This window comes from Oryza sativa, chromosome 3 (assembly GCF_034140825.1).
Source record: "Oryza sativa Japonica Group chromosome 3, ASM3414082v1".
In the NCBI taxonomy this organism is placed as follows: Eukaryota; Viridiplantae; Streptophyta; class Magnoliopsida; order Poales; family Poaceae; genus Oryza; species Oryza sativa.
In genome coordinates, this window is record NC_089037.1 from 11249609 (window position 1) to 11259573 (window position 9965).

At 40.2% G+C, this 9965-nt stretch overlaps 1 protein-coding gene across 1 annotated transcript; it reads right to left on the minus strand.

Moving 5' to 3' along the window:
• Positions 1-3188: 3188 nt before the first annotated feature.
• Positions 3189-9127, minus strand: LOC9272301 (nuclear poly(A) polymerase 3). Its single transcript, XM_015773585.3, has 10 exons — positions 8645-9127; positions 8457-8534; positions 8269-8367; positions 7180-7242; positions 6934-7095; positions 5888-6001; positions 5572-5634; positions 5177-5473; positions 4249-4413; positions 3189-4162 (listed from the first exon to the last, which is right to left on the minus strand). The coding sequence occupies exons 1-10, from the start codon at positions 8903-8905 to the stop codon at positions 3824-3826; spliced, it is 1641 nt and encodes a 546-aa protein (XP_015629071.1). The 5' UTR covers positions 8906-9127; the 3' UTR covers positions 3189-3823.
• Positions 9128-9965: the final 838 nt, after the last annotated feature.

Below are 9965 nucleotides of genomic sequence, written 5' to 3' on the forward strand. Positions count from 1 at the left end.
CATATTGGTCATTTACGAAAAAAAACTAACCTTTGACTAACAGTCAACTAACATTATAGTGGTGGGAGTGGCATAAAAGGGTAGAAAAACTTGAACTAGTGGTATATAAGGGAGAAGCCAATTTTAAGTGGCATATAAAGAAACTGGTCAAATTGTAGTGGCATATAAGTAATTCTCTCTATATATAATATATGAATAGTCCGAATGACCCATTCGGCACGACCCATGCTAACATCACACCATATGTATCCCTATCTAGTGACGTGGTTAGAGATGCGCTCATTTCCTCATTTTCTTTTTTAATATATAGGACATACCTGCAAGTTAACTAGGCCACAATATGGCATATCTTATCAACAGCTATAGAACTCGTGTAGGCAGAAATGGTCCATTCAGTGACGTCCATGCTAACATCATATAGAACGTTCCTCTAACACTGCTATAGTTGTCTCAAAATCTAAATATTATTTTTTTTATTTGATCATATACTCATGTTTTGTTTTCCTGTGTTCAAAACCGAGGATAAACATACATTATAATATTATTATAATATTATGTAATCAAAAGATGCTAAGACACACCCACTCGTGTGTGCAAGGACAGACCCAGGCTCCTGTGTTACAATAAAATATTATCGTGTACTTTATCCATCCTAAAATAAACAAATTTAGTACGAGATGTGATATATTTTAATAATACGAATCTGAGCATGCATTTCGTGCTAGATCGATCCATAGTACTATGATGGGTGGCATCATGTGCTATACCGGGCTCATGTCAGAACACTATAGGCCAACATAGGTCTTAGGTTAGAGTTTTTGTTTTTAAAACTCAAAACTTTATTTATATAGATCAAGGACAGAGTTTAAGGGAAACAACATCCCCAATACATTGGCAACAAAGATAGAATATACATAACAACACCATTCAAACAGAAGGCAAAGCCGATTGAACTAAGAAGACTGTCCTCCAAGCTAAACAAAACAATAGTAATTGATGAGATCGATGGGGAGCTATGGCATTGCCAAGGCCACTACGTCCACAAGCCACTACTAAAGATGTGCACACCGCTCGATAGATCGGCGACCCCTTCAGTTGCCTCCACGAGAACTTCGTTGTTCAAGGTTTAATGTTGAGCCGTAGATTTTTCTTAGGCTTGATCGGACTCAACAATGGTTTGCCAAGAAGTTCTCTACCAAATCTGAGGAGCACTAACTGTAATATTATCAACAAAAGTCGAACAAACAGTCCGCACTCATCCAGAAACGGAGTTCTCATCTTGGATACTGTTGCAAGGAAAATTGGAAGACAATCCCAAACCCCAGCCTGCCTTAAACACAAAATGATTAGGAATGGTAGCAACTGAACTTAAGCCTTGGAACGATTAAGCGAAAGCGGAACACAGTAGCAACGATGGAAGAGATGATTCGATCAAGCCTCCCCACCATGCATTCCACTCTAACCTTGCGACTACAGATCGCTAGATGACCACTACCACGAAGAGCAATGGTGTTTCCAGAAGTGACACCCCCATGAACCCCAGACACTACACCAGGCATCAAGCAATAAGCCCACCAAAGACTTACTTGAAGAAATTGATGAACTTATTGAGAGGCCACCTCGCTTGACATCCAGAACCACGAGTACTTGAGGCTGGAGGATCAAGCGAACTATACCAGCTCTACCTTTTAAATACCAACAAGTAGGAGCCGAGCACACCCATTTTGCCCCACCTCCAGCCATCATCACCATGGAGAATGGGCTGACCACCCTAGATCCGCCATCTCTAGCTCCGTTCACCAGGCTGACCGACAAGCAAGATCCGGTTGTGTCGGATCTAGCCCCTCCACCTCTCGTCGCAACGCAAATCACGCCGACCCTCCTAGATCCGTCCACACTCATCGCGGGGACCATTGATGGGGAGGATGAGCTTGATGACTGATGAGAACCCTCTTCCTAGAGGCAAAGGGACACCCAAACCTACAACTACAGCTACCAACATCACTTTCTTGACATGGCAACTTCACCAATGAGACCCAAAAATAGGATGAAGTCGAGTTACAGGATGACCTGACTACATGAGGATTTTGACCTAAACTACTCTATATTAGTACAGGGAGGAAGCCTCTTCCAGCCCTCGTCAGTGGTAAACCACCAGTGAAATTGGAGGGGGCAGGGGTCAGGATGTGGGAAATTACCGTAACTTCTTGGTCGCCCTCGCACTCTCGAGAGATACCCTCAACAGGACACTTCATCCATCTAGGTCCATCCCGCACTTGTGTGGGTATGTGCGATGTGTGTGGGCATGATAAATGGTATGTTTTGCCATATTTACTTTCATATTTAGTACGATATATTGGTCCTTAAAAAAGACTAATCCCTCCATCCCAAAATACAATAACTTTTAATGTTTAAATTGTGTTCAAATATAACAACATAGTACTTATGAAATGTGACTTTTGCTACTAATTAAACCACATATACAACCCCTATTACCTCTTAGCTTTCTTATTGCCACCTAGTCACCTACCCCTAGAAGACAACCAAGCTTTTTTTACCTCTATACTAATAGCTAAAACTTGCTACTCCCTACTTTTCAAAATATAATAAGTTTAAACATTCCACACGTATATTAACGAGAGGAATAAAAATATTGGTTGTCTCATTGGGATGAGTGAGATATAAGCGTTCTTTTTATTAGGATACATATTTTACCTTGATATCCGTTTGCATGCTTTTCAAACGGTATGTTTTATGCGAAAACTTTTATATAGAAATCGTTTTAAAATATCAAATAAATCTATTTTTAAAAAGTTTGTAATAATTAAAATCCGATTAATCATGCACTAATTGTGTTTTGGTGTATCTGGAATATTTGTCCTTCAACAGACACTAGAAAGTTACGGCACCTCACAAAAGGGAAAATGGAGTTAGAAAAGGAAAAGGTTAGATGAGTATTCAAATAGTCTGAAGTTCAAAACCAAGACTTTCCATAATACTTTTACAGAAACAATGACAAATGTTACTGAAGCGGAAACATGACACTCAATAAACAGTAAGCTGGCATCCCATTTCCCATCCAAGGAAGCAAGAAATGTAAGAAATTGGAATTTATAAGCCCCAGCTAGCCAGCTTTAAAGTCTCAAACAGGTAAATAATCAGTGCAGGTAATCAGAGAAGCAGGGATATAACTCAAAACTATGTTGAACAGAGCCCGAGAGAATGCATGACAATGTTGAGTACACAATGGCAATGTTTTTTTCTTTCTCTGGATGACTTGCCACATAAGAATTTTTCGGCAGTACATGCAACAGTTTTGCAGCCTACAACAGTAAGAATGACTGACATCCATCCTAAACAGTAAACACTATCATATCGACCTCTGAATCTGGACCCAACAACAGTTCTAACCACAGGTGGCGATTTACACAATTTTGCTGCTGGGACAGACATTGGACCTACAGTTTATAAAACTTTTTATGCGCTATACCTCTGTTACATGTATACCAATCCCCCTATGCTGTGTACATGAATATACATGTACCTGCACAAAACTCAGAACAGCAATAAGTAGCTCGATTGAGCTTACTTTGCCCTAGAAGCTCGACACGAAAAACCCAGCTCTCGCCGGCCAGCTCCAACAAAGAAAAAAAACCCTCCATAGTCCTTGTGACAGAAGCATCCCAAGCCTCGGTCCAAAAAACAGAAGAGATTCGGAGTATCTGATGATGTTAGCGTACTCAACAGCCTGAGTATCAGATCTCTAACTATTCTCAAACAGGTATCCGCAGATGCCGAACAAATTTCAGATAATAATGGAGTCCTAACGCACTGCATTGCAGTCCTGATTCATCAGTTGGTTGCCCATCATAAATTGCCGCGGATTCTGTCGATTCTGTGAGTAAACTGAGTGAGCATACACACATTTGGGCAAATGGGTTGGCCAGACAATGGACATCGTTATGTCTGAATGGGTGCACTTCTCCTTTCCATAGATGTCGTTGGTGACACTCTTCATGAAGTCTTCTTTCACAGAGTCGATGCAGATGTTTGTACTCGTTCTATACATGAGACCCCAGAAAAATACGACATTAGGCTCAATCATGCTATGATCGGCTTGTTCTGAGGGATCTGGATCACAATCAACACCAATGCTTTCTAACTGCAGAACATCAGTTTGGATATGTTACAATCAGAACTTGCAGCTATAAATGTGAAGAAACAATGGGCAGGTGATGAAAAAAAAACCTTGAGAAGAAGGTTGCGAAATCGTGATTTCACCCATCCAACCCAATCACGTAATTCTTCAGCCACTGGAGCAGAAAGAACTATACGGAGAAAATGTTTGTATCTCACAGTATACGGAAAAGGTGCAAAAAGCTCAGTCCAATTAATATCACCATTCCTATCACCCTGTTCAACAGTGCAAACACCAAGCTAGATGTTAGCAGCAGAAATTTCAACGATGAAAGCAAATGTCACCCTAAAGTCCACCAAAGTGCAGATGACTGACAAGAACATTATCGAGGATTCTAGCGTTAGCAAAAGACCATGTAAGGCAAAAGCACCACTTCCTAGCTGTCTGCTTAGTTAAAAAACATACCCATGAATAGATCCACCTATATAATTGACATAAGTTAAAAATAGGTCTTCCTCAGCAAATTACATAATTTGCAACAGTTGACTAATAGAGGGATCTCACTACCCAAAGCAGATGAAGTATACAGATAAATTGGACCTTAATTATTTTTCAGTGAGGTGTAGAGCAGTGCTACAGTTACGAGCTTCAAAGTTTTTTGGTAAGTCTTCAAATACTTCTGTTTTTTTAAAAAAAAGATAAAAATGGCATAGCAATAATAAAAACAAAGAAAACAAAATTTGTGGGTCAATTTGTTTCATTTGAATATTCAATGCTTTTTAAAAAAGAAACGGTAGGTGCTCTGACTACTGCATAAAAGGAGACTGGATATTAAATGCTTAAAATAGAGTTAACTGAAGATTCAAGTAACAAATTATTCAAATATAACAGTTCAGCAAAAACAAAAGAGGAAGGACTGACCATATACTAGTTGCACTAAGACTAGTTACTCATTTTCTTTTTCTGAACGGAAAGTGAGAGAGTACAATGGGTTATTAGCTAAATAGTAGTTGATAAAGAATAAGCAATTCAACATACCTTGGTCAAAGCAAAACCACGCTGAAGTTCTTCTTTGATTTTGTTAAAGGTACTTCTTGTTATACTAGAGGCACAAAATTCTGGTGGAGAACAGGGCATCACTATGGGCATGAAAGAGCAGCAATGAGGTCTCCAAGGAGTTGGCTGATCAAGTAAACTCACTGGAAGAGGCCAATGCCAGTGAGAAAATATATCAAAGAATGAGTTGAACAAAGAGCTGAGAGTAGCATGTGGATGCATGATACAAACAAATGCTGCAAGAATCGCCAAATGGATCCCAGCAAAGAAGCCAAGTAGCTGAAAATAACACCATAAAATTAAGTATAACACTGTAAGACCAAAAAAGAAGACAAAACCATAAGCTGTCATTGATAAAGAAAACGTAAGCCACATACATGGCAATGAAGCCCTCTTTTTCTCGCCCATAGTTTAAGGCACCGCAAAAGAATTTGAAACTTCTGCATTAAACGTCAGAAAAAGGAAGCAGTTAAAAAAAAGAAAAAGACTATTAGCAAGAAAAATTTAGAGAGCTCAGCAGATAAAAGATTCAACATAGAATAAGGGAACCGTAATGCATTATTGTTGCATTAACAAAAAATAACCAGGAATAAGAAAGTGAAACAAAGGTGCGAAAATATGAAATAAAATACAACTACCATGAGAAAATATGAGAATGGCATATAAATTAATCAAGCGAGGCTAGTGTTCGACCTTTATATTTGGAAGCAATTGCATGATTTGTCTATTAACACGAACTCCAGATAGACATCTCCAGCTTGGTTCATTAACCGCCGCTAGCAAGCGAGGGTCAAATGCATGTATTGCCTGCATCACCAAACAACTTGTGAGAACTTGAATTAACCACCACAATATTGTGTTTAACAATCTGTGTGTGACAAAATGGTTCACAGTTAGCCTTAATTGATAATGAACAACACATGTCAAACCAGGGAGGCCTAAGAATGGACTAGTTGATTATGTATCGTGTTTTAACTGATTTTAATTGCAGAGGCCAAGAGCATTCTAAAACAAATGTAGACAGTCAAATGGCAAACTAAAGCTACTGCCTGAAAAAATGGTGGGGGAAACCTAATCCATTAATAGGCATATAAAATACATTATTTTCAAAAAATACATTCCATAAACCAATTAAATATATACATCTATATATACACATAAAGACAGTGAAGGCGTCATTCCTTATAAATGCTCTGCCATTTAAACTCATCAAACAGAGCACAAGTAAATGTACAACTCAGTTATTGAAATGAAGTCATGGTGTTATGGTGAACATTGACTATTACATTCAAACTAAGCCTGCAACAGCAGTGGTGGGACTCCAGTATCGCCGTTGAATCAAAGCCAGTGATACTGGAGCCCCACAATAACACATGACCTCGAATTCATTTCATTTTTTTCTGGGGGGATCTAATCCATTAATAGGTACTTAACAAGGTAGCATGCAATGCTTTCGAAAAATATTATGCATGATTGAATGCAATTCTGCAAAAAATGAAACCATATCATGGTAAAATATTGAAGGAAGTTAAAAAATAAAGCCTGCAAATTAGCTCCAGGACATCACCAGCAGGTTCTATATCTTCAGTGAAAGGTGTTGTTTTAAGAAAACTTGACTGAATCAACAATTAATCATGGGACAATTATAACACATATATAAGGTAGTACAGAACACTAATTATGATAGCATGTAACTATAGTCATGTAATCAAAACAATCATAAGACATAAGGTACTTGCCTCTGCAGCATTGATAACTGGCAATTGGACATATGGGAAATCAACTAACATCCCGTTAAATTTAAAGCGCATCAATGGAACCTTAGCATTTTCAATAGAATGCAGGTCTGATACTTCTGGCCTCTCTTCAAGCATTTGTCGCAAGACAATGAAAAAATGGTGCTATACAATAACACACATACACACTGAGTTAATTTCGAAAGCTCCAAGCTAGTGGACAAAGGGAAAACTGAAAGAGATATTCACCTGTAACGATGCAATACAAGGGCCAACACAGACTGCGTCTATATCAGATTCAGGTCCATATGCCTTCAAAGCAGAACATTTTAGGCAACGCTTGTCACAATAAGATATATTAAAAATCTCAAAGGGGAATTCCTAGTTACGAGGCAATGTTATAGACAAGCAAAACAAAGTTAAAATACTACTATTAACCCAGTCTATTTTATCAACATGTAATAAAAGATTAACCGAGCCAAGATTGTATGCATAAGTATATTTCCATCCTTAAAACTCTGCACAATGTCAACAATACAAATGGATATTTAGTGAGTTCTCTAATTCCCTGATTTGCCTACCATCAGTCTTTCAAGCATGGATTTAAACATCTTACATGTTATTTACATGTAGAATATTGTCCATGGGAACAGATGTCAAGATTTAATCTTTCTATGTATTCCTTAACCATATAATCTTATGTCAAATCAACAAACACCACATTAAGTTGACTATGCACAAGCACAACTAAGAACATATGATCTATCCATTCAGAAACTTTATTCGCTTACACTCACTAGTCACTATGGCATATTCTGGCTCATCAATCCAGAATAAATCATTAAGTCACCAAGAGGCTTAGAAAAAGAACAATGAGCAAGCCAAAGAACCAAGTTTCTCCTTTTTTTTCTCTCTCTCTCTCTCAGGTTCTGGTCATCTTCTTTAGCACACAAAAACTAGAGCAGTAAATTGTTTCCACTCAAAAAAATGATTGAAAGATTGTTTGAGCTCACAAATAAACATGCTCTGCTAAAATTAACATGGCATACATGTAATTCCAAATATTAAAACAACGAGCTATGTCTAGCTCGTGGCTTCTCCTGTAGCAGCTCTAAAATGCTCATAACCAAGAGCAGTGGCTGAAAATGACTGGGCAATTGACGAATTAATGGTAACACTTTTAGGTTCAAAATGAGCACAACATATGACAGATAACTAAATGCATTGCAAAATAATTATATCACTCCAACAGTATACACTATAAAATCAATCGGACATTGCATCAACACAAAAAAAAAATCCCAGAAATTGTGCACAAATCGAACATTTCTTGTTTACCCCCAAAGCATACGACCCAAAGGTCAACACCGTAGCTGTTGTGTTCCAATATTGTTCCCTCTGGTCGTACGCCACCCTCTTCGCCCAACCCATCACTATCTGCAAAAACCACCATCGGATCAAGGCTCTCAGACCAGTCAGCATCGCAAACTTTAACCTTTAAGCTCCGAAACCCGAACGATCATTACCTTATCGAGCTCCCGCACCACCACTTGCCTCTTCAACTCCTCCTCCGGCGAGGGCAAAACCCCCGTACGAGAAATGAACTAAACCTCGTAAAAAAAAACAAGAAGATCCCCCCAAAATTAGCCACGAGATCAAACACCATAGGACCATACGATGAAGCGTACGAAGCTTAAACGCCCCCGGTGCTCACGTTGAGGAGGGATTTGCTCCGGAAAGCGTCAGTCCGCTCGGCGGCCGCGGGATCGAGCCCGCAGATGATCAGGTGCTGCGGGAGCCACGGCGGGGGCGGCGGGACCCCCCGGAGATACATCACCGGGACCGGGGGCATCGGCGGGGGCGGCGGCGGGCCCATGGGTGGTGGTGGCGCCACGGGGAAACCCGGTCGGGCCCTGGACGCCATCCGGGTGGCCGACGAGGCCGACTGCCTGCCGCCGCGGCTGCTGCGGGACATTGCCCGGGGCCGGCGAGGCCACGCCGGTCCGCGTCGCCGCGCGCGGTGGTGTTGGCCGCGGCCGGGGGGACGTCGAGAGAACCCCCCGCGTTTTCAGTTGTTTCGAGGCAGAAAAAAAAAGGCTCGAGGCCTCGAGGGGGTTTTGAGTTGAGAGGTTGTGTATTGGGGGGAGTTGGGAAGGGGAAAATGGGGGAGAAAAGAGTCGAGGCAGGGCGGAGGAGAAGAGAGAAGACGGTGTGGCAACGACAGGAGACGGGGGGGTTTATATAGCGGGGGTTGGTGGTGCCAACGGACACGGGGGTTTTGCGCTGTGTTTGCCGTGTGCGATGGGTGGAGGGGGGGCGAGCGCGAGCCGCTGACGTGGTGGAGCACCGGTAGGGGGCGTAGGGTACGCGTGACCCGGCATGGGTACAAACGGCAACAGCTGCTGACAAAAAAAAAATGATGTTTATGGAACTATTCTGCAAGCCGGCTGCAGACTACTCCCTCCGTACTCATAAAGAAAATTGTTTAGGACAATGTTTAAGTCAAACCTTGAAAATATAAATCATGAATAACTCTCAAGATGTTGAGTTTGAAAATATAAAAATTATATGAATAGATTTGTCTTGAAAAATGCTTTCATAAAAGTATACATATATCACTTTTTAATAAATATTTTTATATAAACAAGAAGTCAAAGTTATGTTTTGGAGACCGTGTCGCTGTCATAAACGACTCTCTTTATAAGTACGAAGAAAGTATACTCCTGCATACGGCACTGTTGGTGTCACCGAATAGGTCCTATCTCAACAAAATTGCTACTCTAGGATGGTTGTAGTTTTTTAAACTTCTAAGATAGTAGTATGGGTCGATTTTAGCTCACCATATTCTTATGTATGTGCTAGATAGTGCTACTATAAAAAAATTGATTGTAGCGAGAGAAGTTAATAGTATCATAGTATAGTCCTGCTTTTCGTGCCACAAATATCATAACTCCTCATGTAAAACATTATAAGTATTTTTCGTGCCGAAACTTGAATGGAAACAACGATTATATTGTTTTATTGTAAATGCACCA

Bases quoted from the DNA above. Each gene is read 5' to 3' on its own strand.
- LOC9272301 (XM_015773585.3), bottom strand. From the start codon at position 8,905: ATGTCCCGCAGCAGCCGCGGCGGCAGGCAGTCGGCCTCGTCGGCCACC. The intron at 8,368-8,456 runs GTAATGATCGTT...TGGTTTTTGCAG, and splicing joins TGGTGCGGGAGCTCGATAAG to ATAGTGATGGGTTGGGCGAA. The intron at 7,096-7,179 runs GTGAATATCTCT...GTTATTGTATAG, and splicing joins CTTGTATTGCATCGTTACAG to CACCATTTTTTCATTGTCTT.